At 43.0% G+C, this 27500-nt stretch overlaps 1 protein-coding gene across 6 annotated transcripts in view; it reads left to right on the top strand.

Moving 5' to 3' along the window:
* LOC147034033 (tripartite motif-containing protein 54-like) overlaps positions 1 to 27500 on the top strand; it is a 74636-nt gene that overhangs the window by 39618 nt on the left and 7518 nt on the right. For 5 of the 6 annotated variants that reach the window (XM_085875559.1, XM_085875552.1, XM_085875543.1 and 2 more), the window contains exons 6-9: positions 832 to 854; positions 995 to 1119; positions 12393 to 12541; positions 16299 to 16409. In XM_085875559.1, the coding sequence (XP_085731685.1) occupies positions 832 to 854; positions 995 to 1119; positions 12393 to 12541; positions 16299 to 16382 (381 nt within the window). In that variant the 3' untranslated portion in view covers positions 16383 to 16409. The remainder of the gene's footprint in view (positions 1 to 831; positions 855 to 994; positions 1120 to 12392; positions 12542 to 16298; positions 16410 to 27500) is intronic. The other variant, XM_085875568.1, reaches the window with a different exon arrangement.

The raw sequence follows: 27500 nt of genomic DNA, 5'->3' as shown, positions 1-27500 counted from the left end.
GCATCTTTGTACATCGCTCCTTCCCAATTCCATAGCCAGGTGATGCATGACGTCCTCGCCGGGTGCCGAAGGGACTCGTACTGAACTCAGTTTTTACTCCGTTTGTTTTCTTTCTTGTTTGTCCGGGCGATATCTCAGCCATCCTTTGAGTTAGGAAGCTGAAATTTGGGGACAAAAGTGATGATTTGCTTTGGCAAAAACATTGTTTTCAATTTTCTTGATTAATGAATTACTTGACTAATTCCTGAATTCTTATCGATTTATTAATTACTTCATTATTTTCTTTCTCATCTGGGCAATATCTCAGGCATATTTTGAGCGAGGAATCTGATATTTGGACATGATGGTGAACAAGTGATTTGGCTACAAAGGGTATTTTTGATTTATTGTTTAATCAATTAATCGAAAAATATATTCATTTTTCAAAGAATTACTTAATTTTCAAAAAGTTACAGATTCAGATGAAACAGTGGTGGTTTAGGTATGCTATTAGCTAATTGTTTCAGAAATTAATTATTTTACGATTCTTATTTATTTATTTTAATTCTGCAATTAATCAATGAATTATTGTACTTCCGTCTCCATGTGCTGCACGGCGGCATTGCCAGGCGCTGAAGGCACCTCGGCAATGTTGCGTGCTGGAGGATTTGTTATTTATTTATTTGGCATGGTGGCGATGTACTTTGAATGTACCTCTACTTCTGAATCATTCTTTTTATTATTTGGAGTTTGTTTGTCCTTCCATAATCTCACCATAATGTACTGCATATTCATAATCTTATTATTGCCCCCCCCCTCCCCCTCCACCCACCACCCCCAATCTCTGCACAGACTGCCAAAGAACTCATCAAAAGGTATTATATTTTATCATTCTTATTTCTGCTCTACTGGGTGTTTGCATAGTTTGAAGGAGACAGATGCATGTAAAACTTAAAATATTATCCCCCACCCCAAAAAAATGAATTGAAAGATCATGTTTTGTTATTCTTTGCAGGGTTGTTGAAACATCAAAAGCTTCACATATCCAGAAACCTGTTGCAGGCTGTGAGAACATGGATCATTTCTCAGCTAATTTCGAACGGCAAGAGCGAATATTGAGAAAACTCAACTTTGAAAGTGGTAAGCCGGTTTCGCAAAATTTGTCTCAAGATTATTTGCTAAAATATCTCAAGATTATTTATTTATCTCGCAGTATCTTCGATATACGGTATGTACACGATTATAAGCCACAACTTATTTTGTTTTACGGAAACCACACATAATCACACACACACACACACACACACACACACACACACACACACACACACACACACACACACACACACACACACACACACACACACACACACACACACACACACACACACTTTACTGGTAGGTACTTTAAAAAGCTATTTTATTTGAAGTTATAACCTTAACTTGTAAATTTCCCAACTGCCTGGATCATCAGCTGGGCACCGTTTTTCATGGAGGTTTCGATCCTTTCAGCCCAGAACTTCTCAAAACGGCGGATCCACAATCCTGGTCACTGGTCCACATCAGTAGATTACTCATCATCAATGGACCCACAACTTAAAAGTTGTGTCCAGACAGTCAGTCAACACAGCAACGCAATACCTTATTCAAACTTATTTCATTATTACTTTTATTTAAAGTATTGCTACATATGAATAAGTTTCATCATACACCACTTTGTATGATAATATATTAACCAATAAACTCTTTACCTTGTAAACATGTCCATTACACCGCACCCCCTTCTAACCATAGACTCAAACTGTCATTAATAACCGATTTTAACATACTGCACTGCGTATCTTAGCAACCACCAACAAATGATTTTAATGCTTATTTATAATGAATTTCATAAATTGTCTATTTATTTATTTATTGTTTTTCTTCATATATTTTTTTATTTTATTACCTTCGCAAACTTCGTTTGACGAAGGTATTATGTTGACCCCTGTGTATTTATTTATTGGTAAATATGTGTGCGGACAACATTGCGCAAAAACTGCTGGACCGATTTGCATGAAATTTTCAGAGATGATGTGCAGTTACTCAGGGACGCCAGGCGAAGCTTTTGGGAGCGATCGGATCAAAGGTCAAGGTCACAAAAAGGTCAAAATCGTTTTTTTGCGATTAAAGTGTCAATTTTGTTCCGATTTACATCAAATTAAGTCCAAAATGTTCAGTATTCAAATCCCGATCCACTGATATAGCGTATAGTATAGTGTTTGCAACCCGAGTTAGTCTGTGGAAGTCAAAGATCAAGGGGGTCACCAAAATGGAGTTTTTGATTGGGAAGCATTGTGGACAACATTACACAAAAACCACTTCGCAGATTGTCATGAAATTTTGTGGATGTGTTTGGCATCACGAGAGGACAAATCGATTAGATTTTGGGAGCGATCGGATCAAAGGTCAAGGTCACAAAAAAGTCAAAATCGTTTTTTCGCGATTAAATTGTCAATTTTGTTTTGATTTACAGCAAATTAACTCCAAAATGTTCAAAATTAAATTCCCCATCCTCTAATACGACACATGGTATAGTACTTTTGTCACCCAAGGCAGTGGTTGGGGGTCAAAGGTCAAGGGGGTCACACAAATTCACATTTATATCGGAAAGCGTTGTGGACAACTTAACGCAAAAAAACAAAACGCAGAGAGGCTTTAATTGTTTTGGATTTGTTTGGCATCATGAAAGGACAAATCCATTAGATTTTGGGAGCGATCGGATCAAAGGTCAAGGTCACAAAAAGGTCAACATCGTTTTTTCATGACGAAAACGGTTAATATGTTTCCGATTTACATCAAATTAACTCCAAATTGTTCAGTGTTCAATTCCCCATCTTCTGAAATGACACAAGGTATAGTACTATTGTCACCCGAGGTAGCGGTTGTGGGTCAAAGGTCATGCGGGTCACAAAATGCATATTTGTATTGAGATGCGTTGTGGACAACTTAATACAAAGGTAACTAGTGGCTGCGGCGAAGGTATGCGCTCTACGAGTGCCCGTTCTAGTTTATTTTAATTTTTTTCATCGAAATACCTCCTTAATTTAATACATCTATAATTGGCGTGTCCAGAGGGTTAGCCCCTACCTGGATGGATGGCTAAACAGTTCTCGGTTGAAGGCTTACAGCCGAGATTCTCCGAGATTATGGCGTGCGCAGAAAAGAAATTGCGCAGCAAAAGAGAGCCACAGGGGTTGCACACGACCCACAACAGATACACGGATGCAAGCAAATTAAATAAATAATGATTGATTAAACAGAAAATCAACAATTATAATTGTCCCAACTTAGTTTACATCGAGATGTCTCCTACACGTCCACGGGCCAAGCAACTCAATACAATCCTATCTTTCCAATGAAATTCCTCCATCTACCCCACAAACATAACAGTATATATATATATATATATATATATATATATATATATATATATATATATATATATATATATATATATATATATATATATATATATATATATATATATATATATATATGTTGATATATTTAACCAATAATATTAATTAAGGAATTTACTTCGCTAACATAATTAATTCATTATCATTATATCAAATGCAATGCAAAAGGAACTTATTTACATGAAGACCAACCAAACTTAAATAAAAGGTGATGGAGTCTAAAGACATTCTCACAAGACCTGATCAAACAATCAGCCAAATATCCTCTGTTTCACATGATGGAAAAAACCTTGTCAGCACATTCCACAAAATCATCCTTTGCTGAACAAATTCTTGCAACTCTAAGTAGCTGAGATGAAAAGACATTGTAACCCATTTTAATTGGTAGCTACCTGGAAAGGTTGACAAGACTACAGGGAAACTGAAATCATCAACTTTATGATATACACTTGTACTAACACCATTCTGTCCAACTCTAACCAACACATCCAGATATGCAGCAACTGTGCAATCATTACCACTCTGTTTGCAATCAGGCTATCTGGATAAATCTTGTGAAGCTGCATATCAAAAAATTATAGTTAACCGCACAAATATCATTGATATAACGACATGTATGAGATTATATTTCAGCAAATCCTAATTTTTTTTTCTCCTTCATCAGTTTCTGCAACAATGAAAATTCACAGAAAATAAGAAAAATATCCACGAGTCAGGGGCTGCAATTCCCACCCATGGGAATACCCTTAACCTGTTCAAACATTATCCCACAAAAAGACACAAAAGTATAAAATAAAATTAACAGTATCCTTAAACTTCTGCTTATCAAAACAATGAAAATTGAGTATTTCTTTTTTAGAAAAGAATGCTTTATCAAACCTGACACATAAAAACTTATTGATAGAGTTAACAAGCTCAAATGAGCTAAGATCCTCGTCCACTTAATGATGACGTCATAAAAACGAATATGACGTCATTGTGATGTATCCGGTTTGTGATGAATACTGGTTCAATACTGGTTTATCTGTGCTAATGCCCGGCTTGATTCCCGCAAACAAAATTCAAACAGCTTGCCTAGTTTCGGAGATAATGGTATAGGCGATTTCCATTAGCAGCGATATTATGACGTCAACTTTTTTTCTACGAAGAATTTCCAAAACCGGAGATGGTTACTGCCTGCGTGTGGGCTTTCTGCATATACATGGCAAGTTTTACGAAGATCCGATGAAAACTCTGGGTTGTGAAACAAAAAATGTCAAAAAATAGGAATGACGTCATAAAAATTGATATGACGTCATAGTGATGTATCATATGTGCAGTAATTCATCTCTGCTAATGCCCTGTTCGATTCCCGCAAACAGAATTTAAAAAGCTTGCCTAGTTTCGGAGATAATTTTTTTAGGCGGTTTCCATTAGCGGAGATATTTTGACGTCATAACTTTTTTCTAGGAGGAATTTTCAAACTCGGAGATGGTTACTGTCTGTGCAGGGTATTTTTACATTTATACACCAAGTTTCAGGAAGTTTCAATGAAAACTGTAGGCTGTGAAACAAAAAAGTCCACAAGAAGAAGCAGAAGAACAACAACATGCGTAAGACTTAGAGATCCTCCACGAGGATCTAAAAACCTTGTCAATCACTTTGAAGAGTGAATCTCTCACAAGTACTAAATCCATGTTTGCACATAAAGTTAAAAATAAAAGAATCTAAAACTTCAACTGACTTGATATTGAAGCATCTAATTCTAAATAAGAACTCCAAAGTAGAATTAATGTTCCAGAAAGTGTTAATACCAGAATTCTTCTCAATTACTAAATAATATTTACTGAACTGTTCTCTAACAACTTGTAATCCTGAGTTAACTATAACTGATAACTTTGGTGGAACAATGCCTGGCACCCGCTATAAACCTATACTTGTACGGGTTCTTATGAAGCTTCGGGATCCAGAAAAGTCGAGGAATACAAAGATTTACCTCTTTACATATAATACTGAAATCTATATATTACTAAAACTCTCATCTTGTATGTATGTATATATGTATGTTCCCGAAATACAGCCAAAACGGTACACGATAGCGCAAAAATTTTCGGCCCACCTTACCATTCTCCTGCGGTGTGCAGTATCAAGTTTCATTCAAATCGGGCAACGAAAAAAGTATTAAAAAATCAATTCCCGATTCAGTCAAGTACTCTTCGGGATTATTTGATTAATGCAAACAACCTCAGCGGTATAGTTTGCTGGAGCTATCTTTTTTTTTCTTTTTTGAAATGATTTTTTTTATCAACCACTGTCACAACGGGAACCCAACGGGTTCACGGGTCATCGAGTTATTAACTAAAACTTCCTGATGCTCAGAGATAATATCTTGGAGCGACTTATGACAAGGAACATACTTCTTGTACTATTTCCTATACTGGTGAAAGTAACCGTATCAATGCCTCACTCTTAATAAAACCTCTACATAAAACTTTTCACAAACCACAACAAAATTATTAGCAGCCTTTTCTGCTGGAGCTATTAGGTAGCTATCATGGAGATCCCGAATGTTTTTTTACGAACACTCGGCTTGTTCAATACTGGTTTAGACCGACCCAGTGAAAGCAAGCCCCAACTACTAAATAAAAAACTTAATCCTATTATCCAGGACTTCCACAACTCTGTTAAACCATGCATTCAAACTGTTTACAGATAACTTAAACTTGGTGCACATTTTGCTAACAAAATTTGAGACAGAATCCAAAATGAAGACCTAATGCAGCTCCAAGGTTGAGTGACTGGTTCCCTATATTTGGCTCCCATTTTCATCAGATCCCTAATTTCACTTTTACGAATTATATTCAAATCCCCAGAAACTACGTGTCCACAAGGACCATATAAAAAAGGTGAAGACGAACATGCACAGTCAGTTTCCAAAATGTCCTTCACTCTATCTATACTGAGAGTTTTAAGAAATTTACCATAATTGAATAAGGATTGTCCTACAGTCTTGGTGAAAGTGAAATAAATAGTTAGACAGACAGAGACAAGTGAGGAGTGCACCAAGGGACAAATGGAAGAAGAGAACAGGTGATCACCCACGTGATCAGAATAATGAGTCAAATGGCACTAATGGTTGGATCATCCGCTCTGAGTCTGGGAGGTCGGTGGTTCAAATCCTGGTCCGGGCATACCAAAGACTTTTAAAATGGCATGTGCTGCTTCCTTGCTTGACTTTTAAGCATTTGAAAGGTTAAGAGCATGGACAATAATCTCCATTGGTTGGCATCCATGGGAAGGAGGAAATTCTTCCTTAGGAAATGCCCTGCTGAGTGTGGTGAGAAAAGTGGCACCATTGTTGTGACATTGCTGGTACCCAGATTATCCCAGGAAGCGATGGCACTTCCCCCAAGCTCAGTGGCTGTGTTTGTCTTTTCTAACAGTCTTGTGTTGTGTCACTATGTTCGGCTGTATGTCCATGTGTGTGTGGCAGCTCCGTCACAAGCCTTAAGGCCCGGTCACACCTTGACGTTTTAGCCAGCGATGGCAATGTATTAAAATGTATGTAAAACGCTGGCTTATGTTGAACTTTTGATGTTTTTTTTTTAAAGATACGGACGTATTCATAGCGACTTGGTCTTATGTATAATGCATTGGTAATGGACACAGAACGTTTCGTTGTGTTATAGATAACTTATACCAACGAATGCTGAACCTGTTGTCGGCCTACACAACCGATGCCCAACGATAGTCTAACTTAGGCATAGCGCGTTGCACGCATCGCCGACGATGTCGTGACGTAGCCTATTAAAAGGCTGACGCACAACGATTCGAATCATAACTGCCGTAGAAATGGAAGTGACAACATCGCGGTCACACCTTGGCGATCTTGCCAGCGTATGCCGACCGAAGAAAAATGTGTCTAAAACGTTGGGGCACGTCAAATACGGTATGAGTAAGTTTGGTATACGTGAGTAGAACGCTAAAGTACGCTATCATACGTCGTAGTAAGTAGAGTACGTCAAGAAATTTTAAACATGTTCAAAATTTTACGACGTACTCGGCGTATGACACACATTCCGCATGCGATGGGGATAAGTTTTACACACGATATGTGGACGCTTACACACGTCCAAAAAGGCTACTTATAAGTTACTCATAAGTCGAAACACGTCGCGGTAATGTCTTTTTTACGCAAAACTTATTTCTAACTTATGTTTGACGTGGTTTGAACCAATTCTTTACGTAGTCCCAACACACATCGACGTATGTAGACGTATTCCAATGACGTCTTCCGGTCGACAAAAAAAATAAATGAACGTGTTTCCAGCTTACAACTGCCATATAAAGACGTGTTCCCAGCGGTTTTAGGAATTGGTATATAAAAATGGTGTTCATAAAAGGGGAACCCAACAGTGTTTTCGAGTCCTTTTTGAGTCGATGCCCATGTCAGCAATAACAGTATCAGTATTAGTATTAGTATTAGTAGTAGTTTGTTCATGTTGGCAGTAGTAGGTGAGTGTGAGGGGGAGGGTGTGGGTTATGATGGATCGTCCTTGCGTCTGCATGTCCATGGGTAGGAGACATCTTTTCACCATTGTTCGAAGTTCTTCGCGGCTAATTTTTTATGGGGCTTTTTCAACAATGAGCTATAGCTTGTTTTTACGATTTAGGTCTATTCATAACGGGTTGGACAAATGCACAATGAACTAATAACGTGCATAGAGCGCTTTGATTACTTATAGATACGATATACCAACGAATAATTATCGTGAAGCCGGCGTTCACAAACTATGCCCAACGATAGCCTAACTTATCCATATCGTGCGGCAGTTTATCTTTGCCGGTGACGTGGGGTTTGCTATTCATAGGCTGCCACTCAACGATTTAAATGGCTGCATCTCCACTATTGAAAGTAGACGCTTGCGCTCAACAATTGGATTTTTTTTACACTCAACGACTTTTAAACGGTACCACTCAGCTATTTTCATTGTTTACAATGAACGATTTAAATTGCTGTCACTCGCCTTTGTTTTTTGACGCTGGCGCTCGGAAATTTTAATCGTTTCTATTGAACGTGCTAAATCGCTCAAACCCCACTATTGAAAGTAGACGCTTGCGCTCAACAATTTGATTTTTTTACACTCAACGACTTTTAAACGGTACCACTCAGCTATTTTCATTGTTTACAATGAACGATTTAAATTGCTGTCGCTCGCCTTTGTTTTTTGACGCTGGGGTTTGGAAATTTGAAGCGTTTCTTCTGAACGTGTTAAAATGCTCAAACTCGACTATTTTAAATAGACGTTGCCAATGGACAATTGGAATCATAGCCAAGCTAGACATCGAAGTGTGAACATCCTCGTCATGCCGAAGAAAAGTTTGAAGAATGCTGCAAATAAGTGTCCTGGCCGTGGCCGTGGATGCTGACGCAAGGACGATCCATTATACCGACGTCTTTCAGCCTATGAGTAACTTAAAAGTAACGTCTGTCGATGTGTGGCAACGATCGCGTAACGTGCCAACAACACGTTAATCGATAGGTTAGAAATAAGTTTTGGGTATGCTAAACATTACCTCGGCGTGTCTCAACTTATGATTAACTTACAAGTAGCATGTGTTGACATCTGTCAACGATCGCAGACCGTGCATACAACTTGTGGCCAGCGTAGCGGAACGTGTGAGTCATACGCCGGCATACGTCGTGAAATTTCAAGCATGAAAAAATTTGAGGACAACCAAAAAGTACAACGTTTAAAGCCAGCGTACAACGACGTATGGCAGTGTTTTTCAGCGTGCTCTCAATGTTATCAAAACTTACCCATAACGTATTCAACGTGTGCCAGCGTTTTAGAAAAAAAAATCAAAAATCGGCATACGTTGGCTAAAACGTCAAGGTGTGACCGGGCCTTTAGAAGCTTAGATGATATTAAAAAAAGAATAAAAAGGAATGATTCACCACTTGCCTCGTTTATCTCTTATTTTTCAACTATTCTGATACCCTATATATGCCATGTTATTTTGTGCAATTGTTTTGGACTTCGTTAGAGAAAATGTGAATCGAAGAAAGCATAATTTTTTGGGATTTAAATTGAAAGTGATTGTCGGTGGGTTGCCAACACAGCTGCAACCTGTTGATGTGGGTTGAATGAACCCTTCAAACAGGGTGTGGATTCTGCTTTTACTGAGTGGCTTGCTACGCATAATCATGTGATTACACCAAATGGAAAAATAAGGAAAGCAAGCATGTCGGAAGTGTGCCAATGGATTGTGTCAACCTGGTGTTGTGTTAAGTGCAAAAGAATAACATCAACTTTTAAGTGGTGCTTCATTGCCAAGGTTCTCAAAGGAACAGAAGATTCTATTTTGTATGAGCAGCCAAGGAGGATAGTGAAATAAATAGTAGCGTAGCAACTCTAATCACATCTCTCGCCTGTAATCGAAGGGAACAAACAATCGGCTCTCACCTAATTAATTATCCTTAATAGTGTGGACAGTGTGAGGAAAGTAACTGTGATAGTGAGGAGAGCATTGCTGCAGACGAAAACATTGTGCCGCACAGATAATTATATCAAATTTGCTTTTCTTTTCTGACATCTTATTCAAGAGTTTCCAGTTGAACTTTGTGTGAACTTTAAATGAAGGTGTGCCTTGCATTCACAAGCATTGTTTATTGACTTTTTCAAAAGAAACATTTGCATATGTACCTTACAGTCATGTAAATATGGTGTACATGTCCACCTTTGGTCATGTGAGCATCCTTCGACCCCATGTGGCCCTTTCCTATCGGTCCGCGTCCGACGGGTGTGGGGTGCAATGCTGGAAGTGGAAAAACCCGCATCATTCTGGGGAGATGACCAATGGTGCCCCCGCCCTACCCCTCTCGGCACGGGTGCAGCGAGGAAGCGCTTCTGCCCTTTCCCTCGCACGCAAATATTCCTTTGTATTGTGCATACAGTATGTGTGAGAAGCGTTGTCCAGTGTGACGAATGTAGGAGTGCAGGGAGCAAGAATGTGGGAAAGTAATTCGGCCAGTCCACAGGATTAATTGTTTCTAATTATGAGGGATGGATGGTTGGTGGTGAATAATAAAATGATGAAGTTCGATGAATGGATGTCGAGATGGATATGGACCAAATGACGAGAATAAACCGACCGCGGGGTTGAAAGAAAGACCGACAGGATTAAGGAGGGAGGGATTGTTGAATTTAGGTTTTGTGAAGTAGATTGTTGGTGGATTGAGGAGATTCAAAAGCAGGAAGAGAAAGAGAAGATCACATCAGGAATACACAGACTAACCTCGATGCATTTCCCATCCAAACTCCTGGACAAAGGGCAAAGGTCTATCTCACACATAAACTAATGAAATAACTCATTCTGGGAAGCTCTACGTGTACGTAAATCCTCTCTCTTCGGGATACATTTCCAAAACAGTAACAATATATCTGATCATAGTTTGCATTTGTGTATTATATGTGTTGGTGGATCTTGCTATTGGTCTAGAATCTAGATGTAATGTGTAATAGCGTTGCAGTAGAAACTAGAAGGGCATTCGGTAGATTGCACACCTCCACCAAGCTGATTAGTTAACGGTTTGTATCCCACTAATAGGCTATATCTGGATTCGGGCCTGAACTAAAATTTATTCGGCTTGTTCTCGTCACCTAACCAACTCATCCTCCATGTTTTGTCCAAATCCGTCCATTACATTTTGAGATATCCTGCTATATGTCGTTCTTGGCCCAATCTCTCCATGGTGAAAAATCACTTTAAAAATTCTCGGATCCAGATCCGGATTCGGATAATCACCAAAATATAATCATTTCTTCCATGTCACGTATCCAAGCTCTCTCCCAAATTTCGTCCGAATCCGTCAACAACTTTTTGAGATATCCTGTTCACAAACAAACAAACAAGCAGTCATAGACTGGTACTTACGAAATCGTCAACTTGACCTCTGACCTTGTCTAATAAAAGCTGTCTCTTGAGAGGGTAGCGACGCAAACCAGAAGTTTCTACGATGATTCTGTACCAAACCATCAAAAATCGTAACGTCGACCGAAGCAAAAATCTCCATTTCTCCAAACAATTATTTAATATTATTTTATTAGTCACAAAACCATAATATTCGGCCATCCACCAACAATCTTTACATAATCTGACGGCTTAGCGAGTCAGGCATGCCACGATAACCTTTATTGGGATAAAAAAATGACTTTTAAACACCATCTTTATCGAAAACACCGTCAGTGCCCACACGCAAAACCTTTACGTGACTCAACGACGCCTCTGCTCGAGCGCGCTGCACCATGTGACGAGCCGTGACACGGCGAGTGAAATATTTTTTATACAATCTTAAAACGTCTCCAAAACATCCGATTTTTACTAGAATTTCGACAGCCGAGTTTTAAGCGTCCTAAGCGATCGCAAAAACCGAAGACAAAATTAAAATCGAAGTTAAAACGAACTCGTAACGTCGACCGAAGCAAAAATACTCCATTTCTCCACATGAATTTACAGAATTATGTTTGACCTCACTGTGACCTTGACCTTTGACCGATTTTGATCAAAATCTAATCAGCACTAGCCATCACCCTCCTGAATCATGTGGTGTAATTTGACATTGGTAGCTTCTTCTGTTCTCGAGTTATCATGCCTACAAACAAACAAACACACAAACAGAGGACGGAAGTCATCAATGTACTTACGAAATCTTTAGATTTCGTAAGTAACAAGAGTGACAAAGGTGAAAATACAACCTCCATCAACCTTCGGTGGCGGAAAGAATAACCGGCAGACCGCATAAGTTTAATTACCTTTTTCTGCATTATCTTATTTTTTCATTGGAGATTATTTTGTCTCACCTGCACACCTTTATAATTCTTTTATTTTAATTTGCAGCATTAAATTACTTTTTCAAATGCTACAACTTCTTGAAAAATGTTTGCTTGATGGTTATTGAATGATGTTTAGTTGCAGATGCTGAACAAGAAGAAGATGAGGATGATAAAGAAGAAAATGACACGGAATTGGCAGAAGACGTTCTGGAAGAGGAGAAGAGTGGGGAAACAAGCCAAGAAGCAATTGAAGTTGAAGATGAAGCGAGCACTGGCAACACTGAGGTGGGTCTAATTGTTAAAGTGATTTAGTCAGATGTATTAGCATGAATGGAAACTCAGACAGTAAAAACTTGTAATTACGACAAGTGGTTGGAAACTACTGGTTCTGGCACAGTCTGGCAGCCTACAAATAACTTTTTTCAACCGATAGCTAATATGACATTGCACTTGCTGCCAACATTTACCCCAATGCCGTAGATCACCTTAACTTTCCACCAGTAATTACATTACAACCTCATGGTCGTACCTTGCAAGAATGGCATTTTTCCAAAAGGTTGGCCTCCTGCAAATAAATAAATAACTAAATACAGCAGGCAGTCCTGGGGAAATAATTCATTCACAGATAACAATTATTTTTTGGCACAGTTGTTTCGACCTTGTCCCACAAACAAAATGAAGTTTGTAGTAAGCTAAAATTTAATTAAAAAAAACAAGATTTTATAAATTAAAAAAGAGATTGATGAATTGGAAACCTCAAGATCCTTTTAATTACAAGTCTTGTCCTATAAGCCAATCAGTATAAGTGGTGTCTTTCACGTGGCGTAAGCGAGCTATTGCCGACACCATTTCCAAGAATCACTGCTCAGCTTTACTCTTTCATTCTTTTTTCCCGCTTCTGGAACAAACTCCCATGCTCTCTTCAATCCCACTCTTCCCTCCAGGTCTTCAAAACTGCTGTTCACCACCATCTCATATCTTCCCCCATCCAAAAAAAAAACACGATCTTTTTTACCCCCGTTAATCCACCCCAAACCCACTTCCTTCAAATTGCCTTCCTTCCTGAAAGTCCCTGTCGTGTCCATCTTGTTTACCCAGTGCACCGTGCCCCATCCCTCTCTCTCTCTTCCACAGATCTCCTCATGTCTCTACTCCCGACTGTTTTGTCCTTCCCTTTCTCACCCCTCTTGTCTCCTGCTCTCCTCGTTATGTGTTCTGCGTGTTAGCTCTTATACGAGCCGTGACAGTGTATACAACCAAAAGAAATTCCAGTCCGAACCTGAATCGAATGTCAGGCCTGGCCAGCCGGTTTATGAAACACTTGGGCCAAACTTCCTCATGTCAAGGCCACAAGAATGTGGGAATAATTGTGAACATTAAAGAAGCAGTCACATTTGTGTTTGACCGAATATATAATTTAATTTAAAATATAGTCGGACCCTGACATTCACGATTCCGCTATTCACGATTCTGTGAACTGACTGACAGTCACGGTTTCGCTATTCACGGACGGACCCTGTGTATTTGTGGTTCATAAAATATGACCTGCTTCTACGTCCGTGGCTCTGTGCTTCGTGTATTCATGGTTTTTCTAACCTGCCTCTACAGTCAAGGCCCTGTGCTTCGCGTATTCACGGTTTTTCTGACCTGCCTTTACAGTCACGGCACTGTGCTTCACGTATTCACGGTTTTTCTGACCTGCTTCTACATTCACGGACCAATGCTTCACGTATTCACGGTTTTTCTGACCTACTTCTACATTCACGGACCAATGCTTCACGTATTCACGGTTTTTCTGACCTACTTCTACAGTCACGGCACTGTGCTTCACGTATTCACGGTTTTTCTGACCTGCCTCTACATTCACGGACCAATGCTTCATGTATTCACGGTTTTTCTGACCTGCCTCTACATTCACGGACCAATGCTTCACGTATTCACGGTTTTTCTGACCTGCCTCTACATTCACGGACCAATGCTTCACGTATTCAGGGTTTTTCTAACCTGCCTTTGCAGTCACGGCCCTGTGCTTCACGTATTCACGGTTTTTCTGACCTGCTTCTACAGTCACGGCACTGTGCTTCACGTATTCACGGTTTTTCTGACCTGCTTCTACATTCGCGGACCAATGCTTCGCGTATTTAGGGTTTTTCTGACTTGCCTCTACAGTCACGGCACTGTGCTTCACGTATTCACGGTTTTTCTGACCTGCTTCTACAGTCACGGCACTGTGCTTCACGTATTCACGGTTTTTCTGACCTGCTTCTACATTCGCGGACCAATGCTTCGCGTATTCAGGGTTTTTCTGACTTGCCTCTACAGTCACGGCCCTGTGCTTCGCGTATTCACGGTTTTTCTGACCTGCTTCTACAGTCACGGCACTGTGCTTCACGTATTCACGGTTTTTCTGACCTGCTTCTTCAGTCACGGCACTGTGCTTCGCATATTCACGGTTTTTCTGACCTGCCTCTACAGTCACGGCACTGTGCTTCACGTATTCACGGTTTTTCTGACCTGCTTCTACATTCGCGGACCAATGCTTCGCGTATTCACGGTTTTTCTGACCTTCCTCTAGAGTCACGGCACTGTGCTTTGCGTATTCACGGTTTTTCTGACCTGCCTCTGGAGTCACGGCACTGTGCTTCACGTATTCACGGTTTTTCTGACCTGCTTCTTCAGTCACGGCACTGTGCTTCGCATATTCATGGTTTTTCTGACCTGCCTCTGCAGTCACGGCACTGTGCTTCGCGTATTCATGGTTTTTCTGACCTGCTTCTACAGTCACGGCACTGTGCTTCACGTATTCACGGTTTTTCTGACCTGCTTCTACATTCGCGGACCAATGCTTCGCGTATTCATGGTTTTTCTGACCTGCCTCTACATTCACGGACCAATGCTTCACGTATTCACGGTTTTTCTGACCTGCCTCTACATTCACGGACCAATGCTTCACGTATTCACGGTTTTTCTGACCTGCTTCTACATTCACGGACCAATGCTTCATGTATTCACGGTTTTTCTGACCTGCCTCTACATTCACGAACCAATGCTTCACGTATTCACGGTTTTTCTGACCTGCCTCTACATTCACGAACCAATGCTTCATGTATTCATGGTTTTTCTGACCTGCCTCTACATTCACGAACCAATGCTTCACGTATTCACGGTTTTTCTGACCTGCCTCTACATTCACGGACCAATGCTTCATGTATTCACGTTTTTTCTGACCTGCCTCTACATTCACGGACCAATGCTTCACGTATTCATGGTTTTTCTAACCTGCCTCTACATTCACGGACCAATGCTTCATGTATTCACGGTTTTTCTGACCTGCCTCTACATTCACGGACCAATGCTTCACATATTCAGGGTTTTCTAACCTGCCTCTGCAGTCACGGCCCTGTGATTCACGTATTCGTGTTTTTTCTGACCTGCCTCTTCAGTCAAGGCCCTGCGCTTCATGTGTTCGCAGTTTTCCACAGGATTTCTGATTTTCCCTTTTGAATTACGAACCGCTGTGAACCTATCCCCCTTTTCCCAATGAAACAATGCCCCGACATTCGTGCATTCGACATTCGCAGCATTTTTCAGGAATGTATCCCCCACGAATGTCGGAGTCCAACAGTAATTTAAATAATTGTGAAATACTGAAGAATGTAGAGAAACATGCTGTTTCACACCCAGAATATGAACAGTTATGAAGGAAATAAGCAGTCCTCCATCACAAATCATAAAGTTATCACTCTCAAAGTGATGGGAATCGTAAAGTTATCATTCTCCAACATTGTGGTGACTTGAACCTGCATCACTACTTTTAAGGTAACACAATTAATGGATTGTCTGAAACAGCACAGTTGTACATTGTTTTTTTGTTTAAGCATTTTGGGTTCCAAAAGTATTCTGAAACTACATAGAATTTTGACAAAATATTTGGTAATTCAAGAAATGGAAGCACAAATTGTTGTTGTTGTTTTTGCCTCATGTCATTTTTCCCCCCAATCGAATGTTTGATGAATCTCAGTGCACATTTATGATCTTGCAGGATGTTGGAACACAGCCATCAGAAGGTACAGAGACAATGACACGTCACGTATTTTCATTTCCGTGGTTGAACAACAAGGAATAATTCCAGCTCCTTCTCACTGTCTCTTTGGTAAAGAAAAAAAATATATTAAATTCTGCATTATTTAAGTTTACTGTTGGAGATGAAATTGAATGTCTATATTGTGAAAAATGATCAGTATATACATTGCCCAACATCAATGGCAATGAGTGGTGGTACCTGTTGTTGTATACTGCCTCTTCCCAATTCCATGTCTTGGCGATGCATAGACGCCATCGCCGGCCACTGAAGGGAGTACTCAGTTTTTACTCCGTTTCTTTCTTGTTTGTTTGTTTGTCCGGGCGATATTTCAGCCATCCTTTGAGTTTGGAAGCTGAAATTTGGGGACAAAAATGAAGATGTGTTTTGGCAAAAACGTTGTTTTTTAATTTTTTTGATCAATCAATTATTTGATTAATTACTTCATTATTATCGATTTATTAATTACTTATTTATTTTCTTTCTCATCCTGGCAATATCTCAGGCACCTTTTGAGCTTGGAATCTGATATTTGGACATGACTGTGACCAAGTGATTTAGATATAAAGAGTATTTTTGATTTATTGATTAATCAATGATTTTCTTTCTTGCTTTCTGGGTGATATCTCAGCCATCCTTTGAGCTCGGAAGTTGAAATTTGGGGACAAGAGTGAAGATGTGCTTTGGCAAAATTTTTATTTTTTTATTAATTAATTGATTAATTATGAAATTATTATTGATTTATGAACTGCATAGTTTCTTTCTCATCTGGGCAATATCTCAGGCATATTTTGAGCGCGGAAGCTGCTATTTGGACACAACAGTGACCAAGTGATTTGGCTAGAAAGGGTATTTTTGATTTATTGATTATTCAATTGATTAATGAATTTTCAAAAAGTTACAGATTTAGATGAAACGGTGGTGGTTTAGGTCTGCTATTGGTCAATTGATTGAGAAATTAATTATTTTATGATCATTATTTATGTATTTAAATGATGTAATTAATTAATTATTGTGCACTGTTCCCTCTCAATTCTGACTCCATGTGCTGCAAGGGGGCATCGCCCTGCGCCTTCAGCCGGGGAACCACACTGGAGGATTTGTTATTTATTTATTTGGCACGGGGGCGGTGTACTTTGAATGTACCGCGACTTGTATTTCTACTTTTTTGATTTTACAGCAGATCTCAAATCATTTCATGCACAGTCCTTTTACAATAATTTTAACTGAACAATCACCCTTGTAGGTATTTATAATATTCCACTTCCCCATGTAACAACAGGGCTGGCAGGATGGTCGAGGCAAGAGGTACGCACACCCGCTTCTAAGCTGTCTAACCTGGGTTTGAATCCCGACCCATCTATAAACTGTCATCCTGGTGTTTCACATGTAGGGTGATTCATTGTGTGTGCCATCCCTCGGATGGACATTAAGCTGGTCATCCCAGCTACCAGCATTAGTTGATGGACATTGACGATCCATACGGGGTCCTTCGCAAAGAGTAGGCGAGCAATTGCCGGCACCATGAACAAATTCCAAATTCCTTCCCTAACCTCACATTCCTCCTGTCCCAAGGGAACAAAGTACAAAGGGTCAACCCTCCTCCCCCCGCAGGGGGTCACTACGCCCCTCAACTGGGCATGCGGATTCGGAGTCGTACTATGTAGGTACAACGCTTTCTGATTTGGGTGAGGGAGGTCTACTACATGCTGGAGTGGAATGAAAGTGAGAGTGGAATATACATATATATGAAAGTATATATGTATATTCCACACACATACATATATATGAAAGTGAATATATATGTATGTGTGTGTATGTATATGTATATATATATATATATATATATATATATATATATATGTATATGTATATGTATATATATGTATATATGTATATGTATATGTGTATATATATGTATATATATATATATATATATATATGTATATGTATATATATGTATATATATATATATATATATATATATATATATATATATATATATATATATATATGTATATATATATATATATATATATATATATGTATATATATATATATATATATATATATATATGTATATATATATATATATATATATATGTATGTATATATATATATATGTATGTATATATATATATATATATATATATATATATGTATGTATATATATATATATATATATGTATATGTGTATATATATATATATGTATATGTATATATGTATATATGTATATATATATATATATATGTATATATGTATATGTATATATGTATATATATATATATATATATATATATATGTATGTATATGTATGTATATGTATGTATATGTATGTATATGTATATATTGTTGCGGATTCGCGCCCGCCGGCGTGCGGACGGCCACGTAACTCGAATCGCGGCACGTCGCCCACCGGACGGACAATCCAGTCATGACCCTCTCGGACTAACGCCGGGAACCAGTCACGGGTGGACCTTTCGGTCTCACCACGATCGTGCCAATCGGCCCCCGCGTGGGATAGGGTTGCTCGCCAAATTCGACCTACCTAAGTACCCACACGGAGGGTAGACCGGGCGATCGCACCTCGCCGCAGGTCGACTTCGGACACGGGCCACTTTAAGCGACCCGTTCCGTACTATCGGGCTAACCGAGCGGTGTTATTCGTCGGCCTCGACGGTTCGATTAATTATCGGACGTTTTAGCCCACGACCAACCCTTTACGTGAACCAAGATGGAGATTCAATGAAAGAAAAGACGAAGCGAAGCGGGAAAACAGTTCAACAATAAGCACATTTATTTCGCGATGAACGGAAAGCACACATATACAATTCCACCAAAAGCACATGTAAAAGAAGAAGACAATGCAATATTACACAAAAAGCAAATGCAACAATGCAGATCTATCCGACTACCGGGCACACGGCAACACTTATACAATTTTACTTCACAGACGGCGCCGACAACACATATTCCCAAAGCAAAAGAAAAGAGAACCACCCTCAAGGATGAGGCGGGCCTGGGGCCGAGACCGGGTCGGGCCTACCCGTCTGATGATGAGACGCAGAGCGGCGGTGGCGCCTCAACTCCGCGGGCCTCGCGGACAGTGTCTGGTAGGGGGTGGGAAGGGGGCCCCCTTTGTCGCACTATCTCAGCGCGGGGGGAAACAGGAGGGGGTTGCTGATGCTCGGGGGAAGGAGGATGTCACCCTGTCTCGGGTCCCGCGGCGAGCGTCTCCTCCTCCACCTCGGTCGCGTTGCTGGCCTCTCCCTGTGCAGCTCCCGGCACCGACGCGAGCACCCCCTCGTCCGCCTTCGCCGCCGTCACCTCTCCACAGCTCCGTCCTCTTCACTCTGACTAGTACCACTTCTTTCCAGCTCCACCGACGACTCTCTTGAACTCCGCACACTCCACTCAACTTCCAACTGAACTCAACTTGACTGACGAACGCAGCCGTTTTTATAAGCCCCGTGGCTTTGCTCTTTCACCCTTGACCCTCTGCCTCCGACCCTTCACCTCTCTAACTGGCTCCCCATTGGCCCAAGGAAAAGTGGGCGTGAATGCTTTTTGATCCATGTATTTGCATATAGCGACCGCCCTCCAACGCCCTGGAGGCGGGGCCAAATCGCCCCTCGCTCACCGATTGGACGGAACAAAAGTGGGCGTGAGTCGTTTTTGATCCGTTTTCTGTGGAAAGTCCGTGATGTTTTTGAACACGCTGCTCGGTGCGCGCCCTACACGAGTCCAATATCGGCGCCCACAAGTGGCGCGAGAATGGTGGCGATTCGACGGTGGCGAGTTGTGACGGTAAAGGTCATGGCTGTTGTTGTGAAGCGGCGTTGTGGTTGGTGGTTGTTGTTGTGAAGCGGCGTTGTGGTTGGTGGTTGGTGTGAAGCGGCGTTGTGGTTGGTGGTTGTTGTTGCGAAGCGGCGTTGTGGTAGGTGGTTGTTGTGAAGCGGCGTTGTGGGACGTGCTTGGTGGTGGTAGTAATGGCGGCTGGTCCAAAATAAAGATAGTAAAAGAAAAACGGCTATCCTGAAGAGTCGCAGCCCGACTGATTGACATTTATTCCCTCTAGACAACGGGTTTGGGCCTAACTACACATATACTTACCGAGATATCTCACCTAAGGGACCTGAATGGTGGTTTGTGAATTTCATCAACCACAACACTACCCCCTCCCCTTTTTACAGACTCGTCCCGAGTCGTCAAATTTTCGTGTGCCATCATGTGTAGTTCTCCCCTAGTACGTTTTACCTACGGATCCCTGAGTGCGACATTCATGGTATTCGTGTCCCCAAAATAAATAACCTGAGGGCTGAGTAACTAACTAAACAAACCCACTCACACGGACCGACTTAAATAAAATTGCCGGCGCTAAGACAGACATGCCGGGGGCGCACTCATATTTACAGTACATCTTACCTTAACTTACAAATTTTACACTAAACCATGGCCCAGGATCAATGAACTCTGCAAAAAGAAAGCAGTTAACAGGGAGCCAGGCTGCTCGCATGCAGTCTCTGGCTCAAAACAATGCAGGTGACAGGGAACGTGGCCGGCTGCTCCATTTCAGGGAAGTCCAAGGCCTTCCCTTTTGAACTGAACGCAGTGAACCACAACGGTGCATGGGCTGCACAAACGTAGTCTCCGTGCCAGCTCAAGTGGCACACGCAATGAACACAACGAATGGATGGATGAATGGATGAACTGAATGCAGTGAACCACAACGGTGCATGGGCTGCACAAACGTAGTCTCCGTGCCAGTTCAAGTGGCACACGCAATGAACACAACGGATGGATGGATGGATGCAAACACGGTGCACGGGCCGCCATTGCAGGCCCGTGTTGTAGCTGCCAATAGGGCAGTTCTCGCAGCTTGCAAACTGTTGCCTTGATCCTGGCGCACATGGCTATGAACAGGGGGGCAAGCAAGAATTGAACGGGGGGGGTGAACAGGGGCAGTGGGCATGGCATGGCAAAGGCAGCAGGCAAACACAGCCCGCAGAAGGCCGCTGCAGGCAAACACAGCCGGCAGATGAACTGGCCGGCACAGGCCTTGAAGAAAAACAGCCAGCCGGCAGATGAAGTGGGCCGGCACGGGCCTTGCAGCACAGCAGCTGCAGACGATCCAGCCGGCACAGGCCTCGCAGCAAAACAACAGCTGCCGATGAAGTTGGCCAGCCTTTGCCGTTCCGTGGAGGTTGGTGGAGGGAGTGCGGTGGTGCTGGCCACTTGGAAGGCGGGCTCGGACATACCTACCTGTCTCCCTCCCACCTATTGCCTTTGCCTGTCACTGTACATACCCACTCCCTTAATTTGTCAAACCCCAATTTAGCCCCAACTTATTTTTTTATTATTATTACTTCCCCACTATAAATCGTCCCCTAACCCCCTTTATCGTCCTTGTTCGGCTAACCTATCCTGTCACCGAGCCTACTCCCAACCCCTACGTTCCCTTCCCGGAGGGGAATAAGGGAGAGCTAGCGTCCTGTGTCGAGGCCCAACGAAGCCTCAGAATGGCCTCCCCAGAGTTCAGCGATCTAACCCAAAGTGGGTCCAGCGGCCCACAACGAGAGCGAGGGGATGGATGGTGCGGAGGGGTACACTTCCTATCTACCCTAACCATTTAACTGTTAAACTACCCCGGGGCTTTCAACAAGCGCCTCTCGCTTAAACTATTGGTTCTAATAACCCAGATTCCCGTCGCCTGTGTTGGTGTCCTCACAATTTCGGGCCTCGCCCCCCAATTTTCTCTCCGTGCCCTCACACGGTCTCATGGCTGGGACACGTGGCTCCCTCTGGCAGGCACGACCCTCTGCCGAATCTCCCACGATGGCACCCCCGGGCACTACACTGCCTCCGAGCCTACCAGCTCCCTAACACCGGGGAGTGCCCCCCATGGCACCTCCCCTGAAACGCACACGTGGCAGGCTGGCTTCCCAGGCCCCTTTCCGAGGGTCACCCGTGCCCACAACACTGCCCATGCTGCTAACGGCGCCCTGGGCCCCCGCACCAAGCAGGCGCACCCGTGCCCACTACGCTATCCCGGCCCCCCATGGGCCCTTGGCCTACCACGGCCGACTAGCCTGGTGCCCGGGGTACCCACTCAGCGATACTCACTTTTCGCAGCCACGCTCCCAGCCCGTCAACAGGGCTCCTGCACCCCTCCAAATGGGTTTCGAGCCTACATTCACACCAACAACACAACGACCTCCATTTTTCAATTTGATTAACCCAGCTAACTCACTTTACTCTGACCCCGGGGTCCCTTGGGCGGGAGTCACTCCTCCCCCCAATCACTCATCGCACCATGCATTCCCCATTCGCTCCATACACACAGACCTGCTGGCCTCACTCACTCATCATGTACTCACCTCACAACTTTTCAACACACACACCACTGAACTCTGCCATCCTTCAAACTACATCCCCTAACTAACTCGTGCTCCCACGTCGTCCCTTATACTATAGCACGTTCCATTTAACACTACGTAGCTAAACTACGTCAACTCTACACATTCACTGTCTGTCACTGTCTCCAAATAAATCATTTTATTTCCCAACCTAAAGCTCACTAAATCCCTCTACCTAATCCATTCCACGGACTCCATGAGGACTTACCCCTGCCCCATGGAGTCGGTCTAACTAAGCTAACCCTTCCCCCTAACTAGTTTCCATCCTGTGCCCCGGTAAGGGGGTCTTCCACCCCTTGCCCAGGAATCCTGTGCACCCGGAAGTGAGGCTTGCTTTTTTTTTTTTTTCCATGCGCAGCACCTGCGCGGAAACTCGCGCACTTTGCACCTGCCCGTGACGCCATGCAGCTGCACGTGTACCTCGTCCCTCCTTGGACGGCACCATCCGGCAGGGATTCCCCTTCTGCCGGATTCCAACCCCACGTGCAGCCATGACGTCACCGTGCGCATAAAAAAAAAATACAAGCCCCACGTCTCGAGGGGTTCCCCACGCGAACACATGTGCTTTGCCCGTTGGAGCTTAACACACACGATCGCGTGGAGAACCCGTCCGGTCCAAATCCGTAGTCCTGCCTAAACTTTGTCCGTCCGCGGGATCGGCAAATCCACCGCGTGCTTTTCCGGACCGGGACTTCACTCTCGCAAGCGAGCACGTGGTTGCCTCGTGCGTTGCACAGCACGGACCTCGTGCTCACTGCTGGGTGAACCCGGCACGGTCCCCGAAACAACTACAGCCGCTACTCGGCTTTCTTTCTTCTCATGTCGCCGTCCTCGCCTCCATTCCACACACGCACTCCCGCGTGTTACGACGCTAACACACCTCACCATTACATTCACACCGGGAGACGCGGCTGCGTGCTCCCGCATGCCAACCGACATCTCCCTCACATACCGCTCTCTCACACACACGGTCTCCCTTGCATAAACCATACCACTCACACGTGGTGCTCCATTCACTCGCGGCCTTCCACACAGCCGTTCACTCACGCATGCGGGGGCACTCACCCGCGGTGCCTCATCCACACACCGTGCCCCACTCATACACGCGGGGGCACTCAACCGCGGTGCCTCATCCACACTGGCCGTTTCATCCACACACACGGCCTCTTCCACACACGGCGTGCTGGGAAGCACGTACTCTGGCACCATCGCCACCACACCACTCACACACGGGGTTGCTTCCACACACGGGGACGCACTCACACCTTGCACCACACACACAGGGACAACCACACTGGGGATTCGTGTCCCCACAAGGGTCTCCGGGGCCTCTATACCCCCCAAGCTCTCCGTGCACCTGTCCACAGCACCCGTCCCCTCAACCTCGCAAAGCACGACCGAACTCACCTGGTCGTGACTCGCCTCAAGGGGGCATACTCCCTCCCCTCGTTCCTGGAGGAGGCTATCCCGCTGCTCGCACTGGGCCCCTGCACGGTCCGCCAGCTCAACCTCATCGTCCTCCACTACCTCCGTGTGTGTGTGTTCGTCTCTAACCTTGTCCAATTCATGCAGTCTCTCCTCTATTTTTTCTGTCTCCCGTGTCTCTATACATTTATAAGTTTCTGTTGTCCCCTCCTGTCTATTAGTCTCCGCTTCTTTCTGGCGTCTTTCCCTTATCTTTATGTAGGTCAACCTTGCTTTCTCTTTAAGTCGCTCCCGTCCTTCCTTGTTTTTCACTCCTTGCTCTTTCACGATCTCCGCGTTCCTCATCCTTGCTTTCCGTATTAATTGTTCTTTTCTCTCCCTCGCAATTCCTTTCACCTCGTCTCTTGTCTCCCGTGTCTCTATACATTTTCTCTCCTTGTTCCTTATTTCTGTCTCTTCCTGGTTCCTTTTTCCTTCCCATCTGAGTCGTTCTTTCTCTCTGAGCCCCATTAGCTGTTCGTTCTCCCTCCGCAGCTCCTGGATCTCCGTTGACTCCAGTTTCGCTCTCCGTTTTAGTTGTTCAATTTCACACTCATATAGTTGTTGTTTTCTCTCCCACTGTTCCTCCTGCTCTTTGTTTTCCAATCTCATTGTTTCTTTCAATTGGCTCATTTCTTTCCTGTGTTTCATTCGCTGTTCTCTCACTACTCTTCCTCGTTTCCTCTCCTGTCCTTCCTTCTCCAGTTTCATGGTTTTCTTCATTTGGTTAATCTCCTTTTTGTGTTTCATTTGCTGCTGTCTAATTACTCTTCCTCGTTTCCTCTCCTGTCTTTCCTTATCCAGTTTCATGGTTTTCTTCATTTGGTTCATCTCCATTTTGTGTTTCATTCGCTGTTCTTTGTCTATCTCCTCGTACTCCAGCCTCAGCTTTTCTTTCAATTGGTCAACCTCAGATTCATGTTCTTTTTGTTTTCTATTCCATTGTTCCTCTCGTTCTTCCCTCTCCAATCTCCTTGTGTCCTTCAATCTCCTGATTTCTCCTTCCTGCTTCATTCCTTGCTCCTTCAACTTCTCCTCGTATTCCAACCTATTTTTTTCCTTTTGTCGTTCAGTTTCAAATTCATACTCTTTCAGTTTTTTATTCCACTGTCTCTCTTGTTCCTCGTTCTGCAATCTCATAGTTTCCTTCAATTGATGGATTTCTTTCTCCTGTCTCATTCCTTGTTCTTTGTATTTCCTATTCCACTGTCTCCCTTGTTCCTCATTCTGCAATCTCATTATTTCTTTCAGTTGGCTGACTTCCTTCTCCTGTCTGATTTGTTCTTCCTTCATTACTCTTTTTTGCATCTCATTCTGCAATCTCGTGGTTTCCTTCAGTTGGCTGATTTCCTTCTCCTGTCTTATTTGTTCTTCCTTCATTACTCTTTTTTGCATCTCATTCTGCAATCTCGTGGTTTCCTTCAGTTGGCTGATTTCCTTCTCCTGTCTCATTCCTTGTTCTTTCAGTACCCTTTCTTGTTCCTCATTCTGCAATCTCGTTATTTCTTTCAGTTGGCTGACTTCCTTCTCCTGTCTGATTCGTTCTTCCATCATTACTCTTTCTTGCATCTCATTCTGCAATTTCGTGGTTTCCTTCAGTTGGCTGATTTCCTTCTCCTGTCTCATTCCTTGTTCTTTCAGTACTCTTTATTGTTCCTCATTCTTTAATCTGGCCTTCGCTTCCAGCTGTTCGATCTGTACAGTGTGGTTTCTTAACGTTTCATTTTCCGTTGTCGTTCTTTCTTCTCTCACCATCCTCAACTCGTTTTGTAATTCCCTCTCTTTGTTTTGGTGTTTCTGTAACTCAGAAACTTTCTTTTCCAATTCCTTTCTCATCTCCGCACACTCCGACTTTGCTTTGGCTTCTAATTGTTAAATCTGCTCAGTGTGGTTCCTTAACGTTTCATTCTCTGCTGTCGTTCTTTCTTCTCTCACCATCCTCAACTCGTTTTGTAATTCCCTCTCTTTGTTTTGGTGTTTCTGTAAATCAGAAGCTTTCTTTTCCAATTCCTTTCTCAATTTGCGTGCTTCTTCACTCATTTCATCTCTTCTTTCCACCGCTTCCCTCCTCAATTCGTCCCTTTTTTACAGGATTCATTTAGTTTTTTCTGCCATTCCTTTCCCATTCTAATCTCCCCCTCCAGGATTTCTCTTTTAAACTGGCTTGCCCTTACCTCTCGCTTCAGTAGTTCCAATTCCCCATCTTGTTCGCGTTTTTCCTTTTCAAGCTTTGTTTTCCTTTCTCCTTCCTCCCTCAATTCTCCCTGCAGTTCTTCGAACTGTTCTGACTTTTCCAGCAATTCCTCCGCCCTTTCCTCGAGCTGTCTCTCTCCTCTTTTTATCTTCCATTCTAGGCTTTCTCTTTCCTGATTGCCTGTTCTTATCTCTTCCTTCAATTGTTCCAACTCCCCATCGTGTTCACATTTTTTCTCTTCCAACTGTATTTCCCTCACTCTCTCCTCCAGTTCTTTGAACCGCCTTGCTTGCTCCAATAATTTTTCCATTAATTGTTTTACTTCCAAGTCGTGCTCCTTTTGTTTCTTTTCGAGCTCGGTTTTCCATTCTTCCTCCCATTGTTTCCTTTCCTGGGAGATACCAATCTGCTGTTCCTCTATTCTTTTGTTCAGTTTGCTCTTCGCATATTCCAACTGACGGGTATAAAACACTACCAAATTCTTTTTCCCACGTAATTTGTCGACTCTATTGGCCAAGTCATGTTTTTGCCACCGAATTCGTTCCAGTAAATCGTCCAATCGCTGTGTCCCCCCGTACACGTAATTTTTCTGAAGCGCGTCTGCGTGCCGTTGTGACTCGTCCACTCCACGTTGCACCTCCTCGATATATTCTTCATAACGCTTCACCTTTTCCAAGACATCCCCCAATTGTGCCTGAAGCCTGCCAATGCTCGCATAGTCATCCTGCCACGCCTGCCATGGCACATGCCGTGACCACGTGCCTTGAACCGGTGACTGGGAGCTCACGCCTCGTGCTGTGCCATTAATATCAGCCCGCTCCGTGCTGCACTGAGGTGCGATCGCGCTGCCATTGTGCGACTCCGTTTGCCGGCAAAGTTCGTGCTCAAGCCGCTCCCACTGACCACAGTTAGTGGTGGGGTTATAATTATAAAAAGAACCGACCTGGGCCATGGATCCTACATGACGACACATACCTAATACCCCCGGCTCCCGCTCGCCTTGAGACGCCATCTTGCTTCTCTTAAAGGGTTAATTTAGCTCGCTCGTAATTTGTTGGGAATCGGGGGTCGCTCCTCTCACCCCTGGA

This window comes from Eptatretus burgeri, chromosome 1 (assembly GCF_056783735.1).
Source record: "Eptatretus burgeri isolate ZD-2024b chromosome 1, Ebu_testis_v1, whole genome shotgun sequence".
Lineage (NCBI taxonomy): Eukaryota > Metazoa > Chordata > Myxini > Myxiniformes > Myxinidae > Eptatretus > Eptatretus burgeri.
Note: the sequence above shows the minus strand (reverse complement) of the source record. Positions and strands in the feature narration are given on the sequence as shown.